Source organism: Nycticebus coucang, chromosome 11 (assembly GCF_027406575.1).
Source record: "Nycticebus coucang isolate mNycCou1 chromosome 11, mNycCou1.pri, whole genome shotgun sequence".
Classification (NCBI taxonomy): Eukaryota; Metazoa; Chordata; class Mammalia; order Primates; family Lorisidae; genus Nycticebus; species Nycticebus coucang.
Genome location: NC_069790.1, coordinates 100546416 through 100561529, shown reverse-complemented (window position 1 = coordinate 100561529; position 15114 = coordinate 100546416). Strand labels below are relative to the sequence as shown.

The 15114-nt window shown below is 41.8% G+C and overlaps 1 protein-coding gene across 12 annotated transcripts in view; it reads right to left on the bottom strand.

Annotated features, from left to right (window-relative positions):
* Positions 1–1543: 1543 nt before the first annotated feature.
* Positions 1544–15114, bottom strand: part of AHCYL2 (adenosylhomocysteinase like 2) — a 199240-nt gene continuing 185669 nt past the window's right edge. For 8 of the 12 annotated variants that reach the window (XM_053609156.1, XM_053609155.1, XM_053609160.1 and 5 more), the window contains 5 exons: positions 9659–9757; positions 7396–7464; positions 7197–7275; positions 4854–4974; positions 1544–4490 (listed from right to left, as the gene is read on the bottom strand). In XM_053609156.1, coding sequence (XP_053465131.1) covers positions 4484–4490; positions 4854–4974; positions 7197–7275; positions 7396–7464; positions 9659–9757 — 375 coding nt within the window. In that variant the 3' untranslated portion in view covers positions 1544–4483. Of the gene's footprint in view, positions 4491–4849; positions 4975–7196; positions 7276–7395; positions 7465–9658; positions 9758–15114 lie in introns of those variants that run through there. The other 4 variants (XM_053609158.1, XM_053609157.1, XM_053609165.1 and 1 more) reach the window with 1 other exon arrangement.

Here is a 15114-nt window from a genome sequence, read left to right as displayed (position 1 = left end):
CCCCAGCTGCTAAGCTACAGGCACCGAGCCAAGATGCGTAAGTCTTTTTATCTTTCAGAGACAGAGTCTCAGTCTATCACTCTTGGTAGAGTACCATGGCATTACAGCTCACAGCAACCTCCAACTCCTGGGCTTAGGCAATTCTCTTGGCTGAGCCTTCTGAGTAGCTGGGACTACAGGTACCTGCCAGAATGCCCAGCTGTTTTTTTGTTTGCAGTTTGGCTGGGGACAAGTTTGAACCCGCCACTCTCAGTATATGGGGCTGGCACCCTACCCACTAAGCCACAGGTGCTGCCCAATGCAGAAGTCTTAAAGTACCTACTTTTTGAGTCTAGCAGGCAGCTAGGGTAATATAGTAGAAAAAGAATAGAAATCTTCCTCTTCCCACAAAGGGCATGTGTGGATGTAATGATGCAATGGAGGCTGTAGGGCCTGAGACAAGAAGTTGATGTTTATGCAGTCAGCAATGTGTGCCAGGCTTTGTAAGCAGCATTTTTTACACATCAGATCATTAAGTCTTTACCCTTACCCTGGAGATAATCATTACCTATTTCACAGGCAAGAAAAAGTCTCTGAGTTATTATATAATTTGGCCAAGTTATACAACTTGTAAATGGCAGAGCTAGGATTCAAATCCAAGTTAGTTTCATTCAAAATCCAAGCTCTTTCCACAATACTGTGAGGTGGAGAAATGTTCATGGCAGTGGGCAGCCTGGGCTTATCTCATGAATCTGAAAGTAAGACCTCGGTTCCATCCTTCACAAAAGAGGAGTCAAGCCTACCCTAGGGGAACAAACTCACAGGCTTCATCGCTAGCTGCTGCATTTTCCCCCTTACCTGAAATGGCACCAGCTTTGAGCATTACCAACATCGCAGACTATTCTAGCCCTGTGAACCTTAGTCTAAATAAATAGAAGTCAAAGTGGTAGAACACCCTGTTAGAGAAAACATCTGCCTACAGGATGCAGAACTGGTTTAGTTTGTCCACTAAATAAGGTGGCTATCAGAAAGCTATCCAAAGATGGCTACCTTACTGGTAGTTGAACCTGGCTAGTTGGATTTATCCTCTGATTATGAATTTAGTCACACAACCTGATTTAGAGACAAACCTCTGATTTCTTTCTTCCGTTTGCTGAACACATCCAGGTCTTGGGTATCAGGATCCTTTGGTTCCGAACTGTGGAGATGCTGACTTCTCAAGCTTTCCAGGTAAGGGCAGCACACAGAGGGCTCAGGGGACCTAGAACATGCTTTAGTTTCTCTGCCTTAGCCTACAATTCTCAATTTTCTAGGGTGGCAATTTTCTGGGAAGGCAGGTTCCTTACACACACAGCCAAAGTGTAGAGGGCAGGGGCAAGGGCAAAGGAGTGGGCTGGTAAGATATTTACCATCAAAGTTAAGGCCATTCAAACATGCCTACTGGTAACTGTTTCAGCTTTGCACATCCCCACCCTACAGCAGGTTCTCTAGCTTGTTGCCCAGAGACCTCTCTCATCTCTGAATTCCTAGTTCACAGAAGCAAAGAATCCTCTTAAGACAAGCATCCATTTTAAGAATATTTTATTTGTGTTTTGAGATTACATAGTCATTATTGCTGATCTAATACAGTCACTTAGACATAAAGATTTCCAAGAGCTTCTCAGAAATGGTGATCCTTAAAGGTTTTATTCCTTTCAGTAAGATGACAGAACTAGATTATTATTATATATATGTATATATATGTGTGTATATAGTTTAGAATTTGTCCACATACAATTTGCTGGTGTTGCTTATTTTCCTTCTGTAATTTTCCTTTATTAAAAAAGCTTAATGCAACAATTTTGCATTTTAATTCCTTTTTTAAACCATGACAAAGTTAATTTGGGGAAAACCACAGGAGCAGCAATTTCAGATCTGTTTAGAGAAAAGCTAAGCAGCAAAAAAGCTTTGCAGGAGTGTGTGGCTGGGGAGCCGTGCTCGTATGGGAGGGTGGGAGTAAGGGGGCAGGAGGGCAGAGGGAAGTAGACTAGATATATGTTTTTTTGAGGAAAAGAAAACTATTTCCATTAAGAAGGCAAAAAAGGTCTTGAAAACTAGCACAAATTCATTGTAGAGAAAATAGTATGTATCCTCACAGGCAAGGTGACAGGGATAATTAGCCTTCTTTCCCATGTTTCCAGATAGACAGCTAAGATGCATCTAAGGTGAGAAGTTGGAAGAAGACACATTTGCTCTGATTCCAAGGGTGGAGGGAATAATGACCAGATTTCCAAAACTAAGACAGAACACAAATACTTAGGAAACCTGGGCCTCCTCCTTCTTAATGGTTGCTGACATAGGGTTCCCAGAGTGTAAGAAGAGAGTTCACTTGAAACACAGAGGCAGATAACCTCATCACAGACAGCAACACTGGCAACCTAACTTAGAAGCCCAGTGTGGCTCCTTTTTTATTTGAATGGGCCTCTTTACTATGACAAGGCAGAGTATACTCTGTAAGTACTGGCATATATTAAGCTCCACAGAGAGCAAGGCTTTGCTGAGAATCAGGATATTATGATTTTTGGTGTAGGAACATAATAGATTAGAGTCCATGTATCTGCTGAATGGAATCTTCTCTGGATATAAGATGAGGTGCAAAGAACTGAATCTTTTACTAAAGGGATCCAGTTAATTACTACAAAAATCAGAACTGGGTAAGCAAAAAGAATCAAGTGGCTTAGTGGAATTTTCAACATTTATGATCTTCCTTATATAAAAGAATACAGCCATGTATGTAGCACTTCTCCATACTTGCTGAGAAATATGGCCTCTGAAGAATTGGACCGTGTGTGCTGAGCCTGTATACAAATAGTCATTTATCCAAGTTCCACCTCCCTACTTCCAAAAGTAAGGTCTGAGGGCATATGTGAAGACCAGGGGAAGTTGGAGAGGGTTATGGCTGGGGGGAGAATAAGGATGGGAAAGTTACAGTAATTGTGGATGTTATGCTGTTTCCTTGAGTCACCTCGGTCTTGAGACTTTGAGGCGGACCAGCATGGGGAAAAAATGAGAAACGGAGTGTAAAATTGGGTCAGTAAGGGAAAGAGGGACTCATTTAATTCAAGATTCCAAGGGCCACTCCAGACTTTAACTCTTAGAACTAATCTGCTCCTAGTGGAATTCCTGAGACCAGCATGTCAGTCTCCAAAAGGAATCCAATCCTTGGATGGGACATAAAATTTCACACTGTTTACATTACTAATATTTTGTAATGTTGGATTTACTCAAGAAACTATCTGTGAAATACAGAATCTTTAAGTTGAAGAGGTCAATCATAAAGGCTAAGTCCGTGGAGAGGAAAGACCATAGATCAGATTGCAGATCTCAGTTTCATCAATGGCAATGGCCAAAGGGATGAAATGTCTGAGATTCAAACTGGTCAAACTAGCTTTGATCATCTGGATACAGCCTACAATGTCACCTCTGCATCCTTCAGTCAGTCAAGCGGCAAAAACCTTCCTGGGAAACAAATATACTATTTCTTTAGGGTGTCATGCTGTGGGCCTGAAAGACCTGTCCCATTTCCAAAGCCTTATACCCTTAAATCCCTGGGAAAGTATGCCTTTCCCTACCCACTTTCAGAAGTAGTTTTAGGCAACGGCAGAACTTTCAGGAAGCAGTTTCAGCACAAACCCTTCTTTCTGAGACAGTGCCAATCTGGAAACTAGATAGGAAACTAGTTAAATGACAAGGAAAAGTAAAACTATGAGGCCTAATGAATGCAGCCCCCACTTCCTGAGCAGAGGTTTGTTGGGTTAAAAAGACAACAAAATAAATGTCTGACAAACACCAGAGCTGTGAAGGAAATAACAGAAGCACATCCCTCTTGGAACCAGAAAGCATTAAAATGGACATAAATATTCAAGGAGAAGAAAGGAGTCCTGGGTAAGGAAGGAGACCCCCATTAGGCACAGCAAAGCTGAATTCTTGGGGTAGCTTGACAAAGCCATAAATAACATTCCTTCCTTACTAGCCTTTGTATAAAGAAGGCAGTGACAGTGATGTTCAAGGCTGTGTTAATTCAGAGGCTTCCAAAAGGCCTTACCTGGGGAAGGGCTAAAGCTGAGAAAGGCAGCTGCTGATAATTTATTCCCCAAACCCCCAAGGAACAAGGGGCCTGGAATCCCTGGACTACTGAGCCTGAACAAGAGAAAAATGGCATTGCTGAGGATTCAGAGTCCACAGGGAATGACACGAACAATGCAGTGGGAGCAGTTACCCCATGCCTTTCCTTCCTCAGGCTATCCTCTGTGACTCTCATGGCCCTCAGGGCAGTAACCACACACTGGGCCAAAGCTATAGGCACAGGAGTCTAGATTTTAATAAATAAATAATCTAACACATAGGATGAGCACGGCGGGCAGCTCTGATTGGAGAAGCAGCTTGCTGAATTCTTTCTTGTATAGTAGTGGAGAAAAGGCTTGGAGTTTTATTCCTTAAAACTTCTGGCTTGAGTTACAGGAATTTAATACCTAGAGGGAAAAAGAAAGATGAGACTGTGATCTTATCAGCTAGTGGGGTTGCTGGGAGATGAAGGTACTTAAAGGTAAGACAGGTAGTCAGGGACTTTTCTGGAGTATATGGTAAGGGTATATAACTGTAGAACCCTTGTACATTAGTGAAAGAGGCCAGTATTTCTCCATAAGGAGAAAAATCATAGCAAGAGGATGAAGTAGAAGGGCAAATTCAGGAAGGGGAACACTAATTAAGTCCTTGAAGAGTCCTCTGAGGGTGGCAGTGAGAAGGGGGTGGTTTTTATTTGTTTAAGTTCATTCTAATGTAGAAAAGCACTTCACTACCCGGGTGTCCCTGATTTGGGGGGATGCCCAAGTCACCTGTAGTAATTAGGCTTGAAGGGCCCATTTTTGTTGAGTCCCAGATACTTGGCCTGTTCGTCTGTCAGCTCTGTCAGGTGGGCATCAAAGGTGGGCAGGTGTAGGCTTGCCACATACTCATCTGGAATAGAACACAGAAGCCCTGGTATGAGCATTCTTGCCTCCTATCTGGCTGTTCTCCCCAAGCTAGGCCTTCAAAAGTTGGAAGTAACTATCTAATATACCTGGAGCTAAACAAAAAATGCTCAACTTTTGCTCACTGGTCCTCAGTTGTTTTTTTTTTTTTTTTTTTTTTTGAGACAGAGTCTCATTCTGTGCTCTGGGTAGAGTGCTATGGTGTCATAGCTCACAGCAACCTCAAACTCCTGGGCTCCAGCAATCCCCTTTCCTGAGCCTACTGAGTAGCTGAGACTACAGGTGCCTGCCATAACACATGGCTAGTTTTTCGATTTTTAGTAGAGACGGCCTCTCATTCTTGCTCAGGCTGGTCTCGAGCTCAGGCAATTCACCCTCCTGGGCCTCCCAAAGTGCTAGGATTACAGGTGTGAGCCACTGTGCCTGGCCTGCTGGTCCTCAATTTTTAAAAAATGGTTGCCATTAGCTTCAAGCACATGCTTTTCAAAGCTATAATCTTTCTTCCATAATAACATTTCTTTTTTTTGAGAGACAGAGTCTCACTTTATCGCCCTCAGTAGAGTGCCGTGGCCTCACACAGCTCACAGCAACCTCCAGTTCCTGGGCTTAGGCGATTCTCTTGCCTCAGCCTCCCGATTAGCTGGGACTACAGGCACCTGCCACAATGCCTGGCTATATTTCTGTTGCAGTTTGGCCGGGGCCAGGAGGTTTGAACCCGCCACCCTCGGTATATGGGGCCGGTGCCCTACCCACTGAGCCACGGGTGCCGCCCCATAATAACATTTCTAACTCTTTCAGCCTTGAACCTTTCTTTCTCTCAGAAAGGTGAGGGAGAGAGGAAAGAAGTAATAGGCCTCAGGATCTAAAAGAAAGAATGAGATAGCAATGGGACTAAAAAGTGGTAAGCTATAACTTGAAGTTTGCCTTGGTTTTCTAAGTAACTTTGGGTTATTTAGAAAAACTAAACTAACACCTGCAGAAACTGTAAAGGAATAACTAAGAAGGATGCTACACCGTGTGCTTTGCCTTTAGTATTCTTAGTTCTTATGTGCTTCTGTTCATATTCTATTATCTGAACACATAGTATTTATTCATAATTTTATGTCATTTCTCATGTATCTGTTTGGTCTCCTCAACTTCATTCATTATACATTTAGTCAGAATGCGGACTGCTCTGTTTCTTTTATATCCTTCCAAAGTGTCTATTAAAGGGAAACTATATCAACTTTTAACAGTTGTTATACACCTAGTGCTAAAGCAAAACAAAACGGGGTGTTTTATTCCCTGATCTTTGCCTGAGGAGTATGTAAACACACCACATAAGTTCAGGTGCTTGAGGCAGGCTCTTTAAAAATTTAAGTTAGTTTAATGTTTCTCTTACACAAAACGCCTACATAACTAAACTCAATAGCAGCTACTCTGAGTCTGCCCTTTGGCCTGAAACAATGGGGTTAGCCTTAGAAAGTGTAGTAAGAAGATGGGTGTGGTGGTTCATGCCTATAATCCCAAGCACTTTGGAAGGCCAAGACAGGAGTGCATGAGGCCATGAGTTTGAGATTAGACTGGGCAACACAGCAAGATTCTGTCTCTAAAAAAAAAAGTACTAGCCAGGTGTGATGGTGTTTACCAGTAGTCCTGGCCTAGCTTGGGACTACTGGTAAGCTTGGGAGGCTGAGGCAGAAGGACTGCTTAAGCCTGGGAAGACTGCAGTGAGCTATGATCATGCCATACCACTGCATTCCAGCCTGGCCAACAGAGTAAGACTCTGTTTAACCAAAAAAGAAAAAAAGTACAGTGAGAATGATTCATATGGTCTGGGGAAAGTTTGGTAGGAGCTACCTAGCAGTCTAGAACTAGATTAAGTCAGATGTCACAAGGTAGGAAGTGATTCCTCTCTTTAGGGGGAAGAATTTTTTTTTTTCTCCTTTGTGATTTCTGAAATGTGATCCTGAATGAGATACTTTATGAGAGAACATCCTTAAAATTCCCAGGCAGGTAAACTAAATCACAGCAAAGTGTCCCAACTTCACTAGGACAACCCATGTGGATAAAGGACTGACTCAACTGGAATGGAACCTATGAATCCTAGCTCCTACTTTACAAGATATTTTTTCCCCTATCCCTAAGAAAGTTAATGTCCTCAAATTTCCTTCAGACTCTGACTCTGATCTACTCTGGTGAGGATAAGATGGAAGAGCATGTGCTTACCCATTTTCTTGGGCAACAGGTAGACATCCTGCTTATAGCGTCCCTCAGGAGCATTGTAAAGTTCTATCAAGGCGAGAGCCTAGAAAAGCAGAGAGAGGGTCGCTGACGTGCCATGCACAGCAATCTTCCCCATATCAAGTGAGACCGCTGGTCTGGGGACCCTCTCCAGCCTACTAGTGCCCTTCTCTGGCAGCCTTACCTGAGTAGTAGCAGTGATGGAGAGCACAAATGTAGGCACTGTGGAGCAGCTTAGGTTCAGCAGACGGCCCTAGTGGTCAAAGGTGAAGACACAAATAGGGTTAGGACAAAGTTGCTGGCCCTTGAGGAGTGAGGGAGAGTATGACCGCCATTTTCCAAACACTTCCCGACTGACGCTGCTGGACAAAAATCAGGTGTTCAATAAGTAGGAACTGACTGACATTTAGAAGAAACACTAAAAATTCTGGAAAATTTGATGAGGGTAATAGCTAAAAGATTTCTGGAATTATGTAAAAAGGAATACAGATGGTTATATGATGCTGAAGCTTATGCCAAGGGTGGGTATATTTCTCTTAATTTTTTTACTCTCTAGCAAAATATCCTTCAGAGGATCAGCATGTTTTTTAAAAAACTGTCCAAACACAGGCAGTGCCTGTGGCTCAGTGGGTAGGGCGCCGGCCCCATATACCAAGAGTGGCAGGTTCTCACCCAGCCCCGGCCAAACTGCAACAAAAATATAGCCAGGTGTTGTGGCAGGCGCCTGTAGTCCCACCTACTCAGGAGGCTGAGGCAAGAGAATTGCCTGGGCCTGGGAGTTGGAGGTTGCTGTGAGCTGTGTGATGCCACAGCACTCTACCGAGGACGATAAAGTGAGACTGTCTTTACAAAAAAAAAAAAAAAAAGGCGGCGCCTGTGGCTCAGTGAGTAGGGCGCTGGCCCCATATGCCGAGGGTGGTGGGTTCAAACCCAGCCCCGGCCAAACTGCAACAAAAAAATAGCTGGGCATTGTGGCAGGCGCCTGTAGTCCCAGCTGCTCGGGAGGCTGAGGCAAGAGAATCGCTGAAGCCCAAGAGCTAGAGGTTGCTGTGAGCCGTGTGACGCCACGGCACTCTACCCAAGGGCGGTACAGTGAGACTCTGTCTTTACAAAAAAAAAAAAAAAAAAAGACTGTCCTAAAATAAACAATAATCTAGTCAAATCCAGAGGCAATCTCTCTAGGTTAAGAGGAGAGATACCTTTGGATTTAGGAAGCTGTGGCGATTTCTGTGTTTCTTCCTCAGTCTGGTTCTCCCAAATTCAAGGCAACCTTATATACTGAGTGGTGTTCAGACAGCAGAAGGGCTGGACATACTTTCCTGGTTTGTTTCCTAGGAAGCCTAATCACCTTTATTTCTCAATCAGATAGCCACAAACACCTGTGGTGCTTGTTTTTGCCACCAAAATTACTAAGCAGGACTTCCCAGGACAATTAGAAATAAGTTGCCAGACAGTAGGCTGACATCAAAGCTACTTGTGTATATTTAACAACCTAACCATCTCCCCATACACACTCCTTCTTGGTGAAGAAAATAGTTCATTTCCTTAACAGATGCCCTGAAATATTTGACAAGGTGAAGAAAATGTGAAAAGAATAACAGTAAGGATGCTAAGACCTAACGTTATGGGCTCCTAGATAAATACTATACATTTTACATTTTCATATTCAATTTCCATAATATAAAAAAAGGAAAGAAAAACTGACTAAAAATCAAAACCTGAGAAAAATACTATCTTCCTTGTGATTTTGGCATCTTTCTCTGAAGACAAGAGAGCTTACAAGAAAAGCAGAGGGGCATCACCATACCTGTCAGGAATCCAGGACCAGGGAAGAGGAGCTTTCAAGAAAGGAAAAGTGGTCAAACATGGATGTGAGAGGCTAAGCAAAATGTAAATCAGGAGTAAGTGTGTGCTAGAAGAAGCCAGGATGGGGAAGTAACAATTGAGCAACCAATATATACCTGGGTCCCTACTACACTTCTGGGTCGATTCAAGAGGACAAACACTCAAGAACAGGAAATCTACCAGCAAAGGCAATCAATGACTTTCCCAGAGCTGGCCCAAGATAGATATTTCTGACTGTAACTATCTACTTGGTACTCACTGATTAAAGCATCCCACAAATGACATTATCTCTTTGTAAGTATCACTCAAAGTGGCATTGGTTCTATCTGTGAATTCCTTCCACAGTAATAGTCATTATCTGACTCAATTTGTGGAGTGACATGGAGAGACAAGATAATTGGTGAAAAACGGGGAACCAAAATAGTTTCTTAATTGCTGAATTAAAAGATCTTTCACAATCAGAAGTAAAATCCTCTGGCAAAGTAGTCAAACTTGCATCTAAGAGAAGGAGTTGAAAGTATAGGAGAACATGAGGAGGAGGGGACCCGGGTACTGCAGTCTCTCCTGTCAAGAGGGCTACCTTCTGTCAGCCTCAGTCTTACCTCTGCCAGCAGTATTATCCTCTTCCCATCAGGCCATATCACATGGTCAACTTGGGACCTCACCCGCTCCCAGGTCAGTTCTGGTGTCCGCAGACTTGCCTGGAACACATATAACAAGCATGTCATCAGCTATGGCAAATCCCAGTTTAGGGATAAAAGATGTTGAAGGGAGCCATTTCAAATAGCAAGTTGAAAGGAGCAACCAACATGCCAGATGGAGAATACCTGTCCCGGGTTGGTTAGGACTGTTCCATTTCAGGAAATTTAATCTTAGGCCCAGCCAGGGAGGGATCACTCGGGATGTCATTCCACAACATATACCGTATGCCCACTCTCACAGTAAAAGGTGCTATGGGAAATAACAAAAGAAACCAAAGACATGGTTTCTGCCTTCAAAAAGCTTGCACTTTAGTTGGAGAACAATACATATGTGAGAGGAAAAAAGAAAGCCTTTAAATTACTTACAAAGCAACATGCAAACAAGTGCAGATTAATACAGTGCAAACTGAATACATAAGTGCTAAAGAGACATAGAAAAAAAGGACAATCTGAGCTGAGTTGGATTAGTAAGAGAAGGCTAAATGTCCTAAACATAGCATGCTGGGCTCAAGGTTCGGCCCTCACATCCCAGTGTCCCAAGTTCCACCTTTTCAATGATGGTGGCTCACCCTAAAGTTACAGAAGCTTTGTGACCTAAGTGCAAATGTGAAGTAGCTTTTAAAGAAATGCTTAATGGTAAAGCGCCAATGGCTCACCCTCCTTCCATTTCTGTATATTGTATATTCAGAGAACAAGAAAAAAAAGTTCAAGTTTATTAATGGCAGCAATCAAATAACAGTCACAGGGTATAGACTTAAGACAACAACTTCTTTTTTCTAATAGGCAATGCCTAAAATAGAAAGGAAATTCAAATTCAAAAACTACCTGCTGGTTCATTTGATAAAACTGAGAAGTTCTGTCAGATAGTAGTTTTCTGACAAAGGGAAACACTTTAGTTACACAGTAATCATATACTGAGTTCATATGCTATTCTAGGCCTTGTAGTAAAGGGTATGACTATAGATAAGACTATAGATTCCTTTACTATGCTCTGAGTTATTTATGGACAAGAAAGTACTTTCTTTTCATTTTTGTATCCCCAAGGTCTAAATGTATATACAATGGGGGGCTCAATTAATGTTTAGGAGTTTGTGGTCCCTATCCTCTATGAAGCCCCAATCTAGTGGGAACTGTATCAACGGTCTGGCCATTTCTTTATTAGGCAGATTGGAAATATATAAAAGTTCTTGGGATGTCCTTTCTAGAGGGCAATTGGCAGTAGCTAGCAAAGTCCTAAACTTTGACCAGTTTTACCTTCAGGACTTTATCCTATAGAAACATTTGTTCAAGTTCAGAAACGTAAGTGCCCAAGAATATTTAACCCAGCATTATTTGTAATAGCAAAAAATCTAAATCAACAAGGGAATGGCTAATCAGGACTCCATATGATGGAATATTATGCATCCTTTAAAAAAAAGTATACCTGGGCTTGGCGCCCATAATACAATGGTTATGGCGCTGGCCACATGTCGAGGCTGGCAGGTTTGAACCTGGCCCAGGCCAGCTAAACAACAATGACAACTGCAACAAAAAAATTGCCAGGCATTGTGGTGAGTGCCTGTGGTCCCTGCTGCTTGGGAGGCTGAGGCAGGAGAGTCGCTTGAGCCCAGGAGTTGGAGGCTGTTGTGAACTGTGACGCTACAGCACTCTACCAAGGGTGATGTAGTGAGACACTGTCTCAAAAATAAAATAAAATAAAAATTTTAAAAAGTGTATCTGTATACACATATACATATACATATAACATGAAAACCATTCACTATTGTTAAGTGAAAAAATAAAGCTGCAGAACGATATAACCTCAATTTTGTGTATTTTTTACTTTTTACTTTAAACATATTTACATTGTTTGAACTTTCTTTCTTTTCTTTTGTTTTTTTGATACAGAGCCTCAAGCTATTGCCCTGGGTAGAGTGCCATGGCGTCACTGCTCACAGTAACCTTCAACTCCTGGGCTTAAGCGAGTCTCTTGCCTCAGCCTCCCAAGTAGCTGGGATTATAGGTGCCCGTCACAACGCCCAGCTATCTTTTGGTTGTAGTTGTCATTGTTTGGCAGGCTCAGGCCGGATTCGAACCCACCAGCTCTGATGTATATGGTTGGCGCCTTAGCCACTTGAGCTACAGGTGCCACCCTGTTTGAATTTTCAACCGTGCAAGTATTACTTTAAAATTAGAATTTTAATAAAAAATTTTATAAATAGTATAGAGTTAAAAAGAATTTAAGTAAACAGACTAGTTTGAGAAGTTAAAGATATAAAAGATTAAATCCCTTAGCCAATGAAGACAGTAAAACAGAGATCCTAACCACATAGAACCAAGAGATACTCCTTGGTAATGCTGGCATTTTTTATTGAGATTTCAGGTAAAGTATTTCATGTTTTCAGTGTTTCACATTCATCATCTTCTAGAGGACAAGAAATCTTGGCGACTGGGAGCAAAAACCGACACCAGGATAACAAGAATCTCCTGTCTTAGAAAGTATTCCTTGGAAAGAATGATAAAATCAAGGACAGAATATTCCTTATTAATATAAGCAAATAATCAACACTTTGTAGAAGCAATTTACTAGAGCATCGGAATGGCTATGATGGAGGCAAAAGCCCTGAGGGTAAATTTTAAAAAAGGAGTTTGAAGAGAAATTTGCTAATTTATCTCTGCCGCTGACCAAGGAGCTCCAATAACCTCATTATTAAGGTCTATTTCGTGTTACATTCTTTGAAAGAAGAAGAGTCTCCTACACTACCAGCTGGCACACGTGACAAGAATCCCTCTTAAAGACACCCAGTGGTCTTCACTATGGATTGACAATCACTAAGCAATCCACCAGGAAGAGGGCACCTTCCCAGACATCCCAGCATAAATTAGCCAGTTGTGTGCTTACACAAATCAGTTCTTATATGATTTGGAACAGTGTTTATCACATTGTTTTGTTTTGTTTTGTTTTTTCAGGGAGAACAACTGTGATTCTAGTCCTGTAAAGCATGGAGTTAATAGCAAGTCTCAGCTTAAATCACTCTTTGGTTGGAAAAAACTTTTTAAAGCCCATGTATATAATGGTTTAACCATCGGTATTGTGAAGCTTAAAATCATAAAGAGCTTCTGTGTGATGCCTATGGGGAAGCAAGTCTGCCTGCTTTCAAGAGAAAACAAATAGGGCAGCGCCTGTGGCTCAGTGTGTAAGGCGCTGGCCCCAAATACCAAGGGTGGCGGGTTCAAACCCGGCCCCAGCCAAACTGCAACAAAAAATAGCCAGGTGTTGTGGTGGGCACTTGTAGTCCCAGCTACTTGGGAGGCTGAGGCAAGAGAATTGCCTAAGCCCAAGAGCTAGAGGTTGCTGTGAGCTGTGATGCCACGGGACTCTACCAAGAGCGACAAAGTGAGACTCTATCTCTAAAAAAATAAAAAAAAAGAGAGAAAAAAAATATGTAAAAGAAAGACATGGCCAAAAGCAGCAGAGAGCATAATCCCTAAAACAGGCTCCCTAAATATTCATAGCATTAATATTTTTTAGAAAAAAATGCAGCTTTCTAAGTGACCAACTATTTTGAGGAGCTATTTTCACTCCTCAAAGGCCAGCAATATGTCCTAACCTATGGTGGCCTTTGAGGAGCAAACCTTCCCCCCAAACCTCAACAATCTTAATAGTTTTTTTTTTTTTTTTTGGAAAGAGTGTCTCACTTGCAGACTGGTCTCCAGGTTCTGGGTTCAAGCAGTCCTCCCCACTTCAGCTTCTGGAGTAGCTGGGACTATAGGTGTGAGCCATTGTGCCCAGCTAAAAAAAACTTTAACTTTTTGATAACCAAAGATATTGAGGTTACTTACCAAATCACTCATTCTGCTATACAGTTTCACTTAGTTGACTTACTGTGATTTTCCTCTCTTTTTCTCACACTCTACATCCAATCCACTTAGCAGATCCCATTGGTCACAACATATCATTTCTTATTACCTCCACTGCTTTACCATCTAATCTAAGCCTCCACCTCTTATCACTGGAAATACTGAAAGACCCTCCTGTTGTTTCTATTACTACTCAAGTTCTGGAGTGTTTTCTTTGTATAAAAGCCAGAGTAATTTTTAAAATTTAAGCCAGATTTTGTCACTCATCTGCTTAAAACCTTCCAATGGCTTGCCTCATATTCAGAATAAAATCTAAAGTCTTTATCATGGCCTATAAAGCCCTATATAGCCCACCACCCCCTTGTGTTACCTCTTCTCCTCAACACCTTGCCCAGCGTTCCTCCTCCATGGCTTTTTTTCTCTTTCTCCAACACATCCAGTGGGTGTCTACCTCACCGTCTTTTACTGGCCATTCTCTCTGAATACAATGCTTAGATGGCTTGTTTCTTTTCATTCAGGCTTTTTACAAATGTTATCTCCTCAAAGACACTTCCTTGACTGCCCTATTATAGAATAGCATCTTCAATGTCCTCACCTTGCTGTTTTTCTTCAATGCAAGCACTGACAGTAACTGTCTATTATTTGCTTATTGTCTGTCTTACACACTAAAACATAAGCTCAAGGAGAGCTAGGATGTGTTCACTGCTATTTCTTCAGCCAATTAGTAATTGGCACATAACAAAGCAGTTACGCAATACAAATTTACTAAATAGTAAATAAATATTCTGGTTTCAATTATTAGTTGAGTTTGCTAGTTCCCCTGAATTTCACTTTACGTATCTTATAACATCATACCACCAAAGACTAAGTAATTTAACTTTCAAAAGACCTTCTAAGCCATTCTGGACCATTTAGCTTAACTATATACCTTCTGCCATGAAAGACATAAGAAGTGAGAGCTGGCCCAGCTCATGTCAGTTGCAGATGTGGGGACAACCTGGCAATACCTGAAAAACTAGGTCTAATCTCAATACAGCAGCCAGAGTGATCCTTTTAAAATAAAAGTCATTCTTTCAAAACATAAAGTTAGGTTGTTATAAACCCTACAACTGCTCCCTGTTTCTCTCAAAACATAATTGGGAGTTCTCATGATAAGTTATGAGGCTCTGTAAGATCCGGCCTATGGGCTCCCTGATGTCTGCCCCATGTTCATTCTACTCCAAGCACACCAGCCACCTGTGCTCCTCAAACAGCCTAGGTACACTCCTGCCTGAGGGCATGTATGCTGGGTTTTCTCTCTTCTAAAAATGCTCTTCACCAAAAAACCCATATGGCTAATTTCTTCAAGCCTGCTCAAACATCATCTTCCTAATAAGGCTCTATTTAAAATTGCCACCCAGTACTAAATTTCTCTTAGCATGCTCTACTTTTTCTTGTTTTTCATGGTGCTTCTGCCTTCTAACATAGTACAAATTTTACTTGAGATTTATAATGTTTGTTGTCTTTCTTCTCACTCC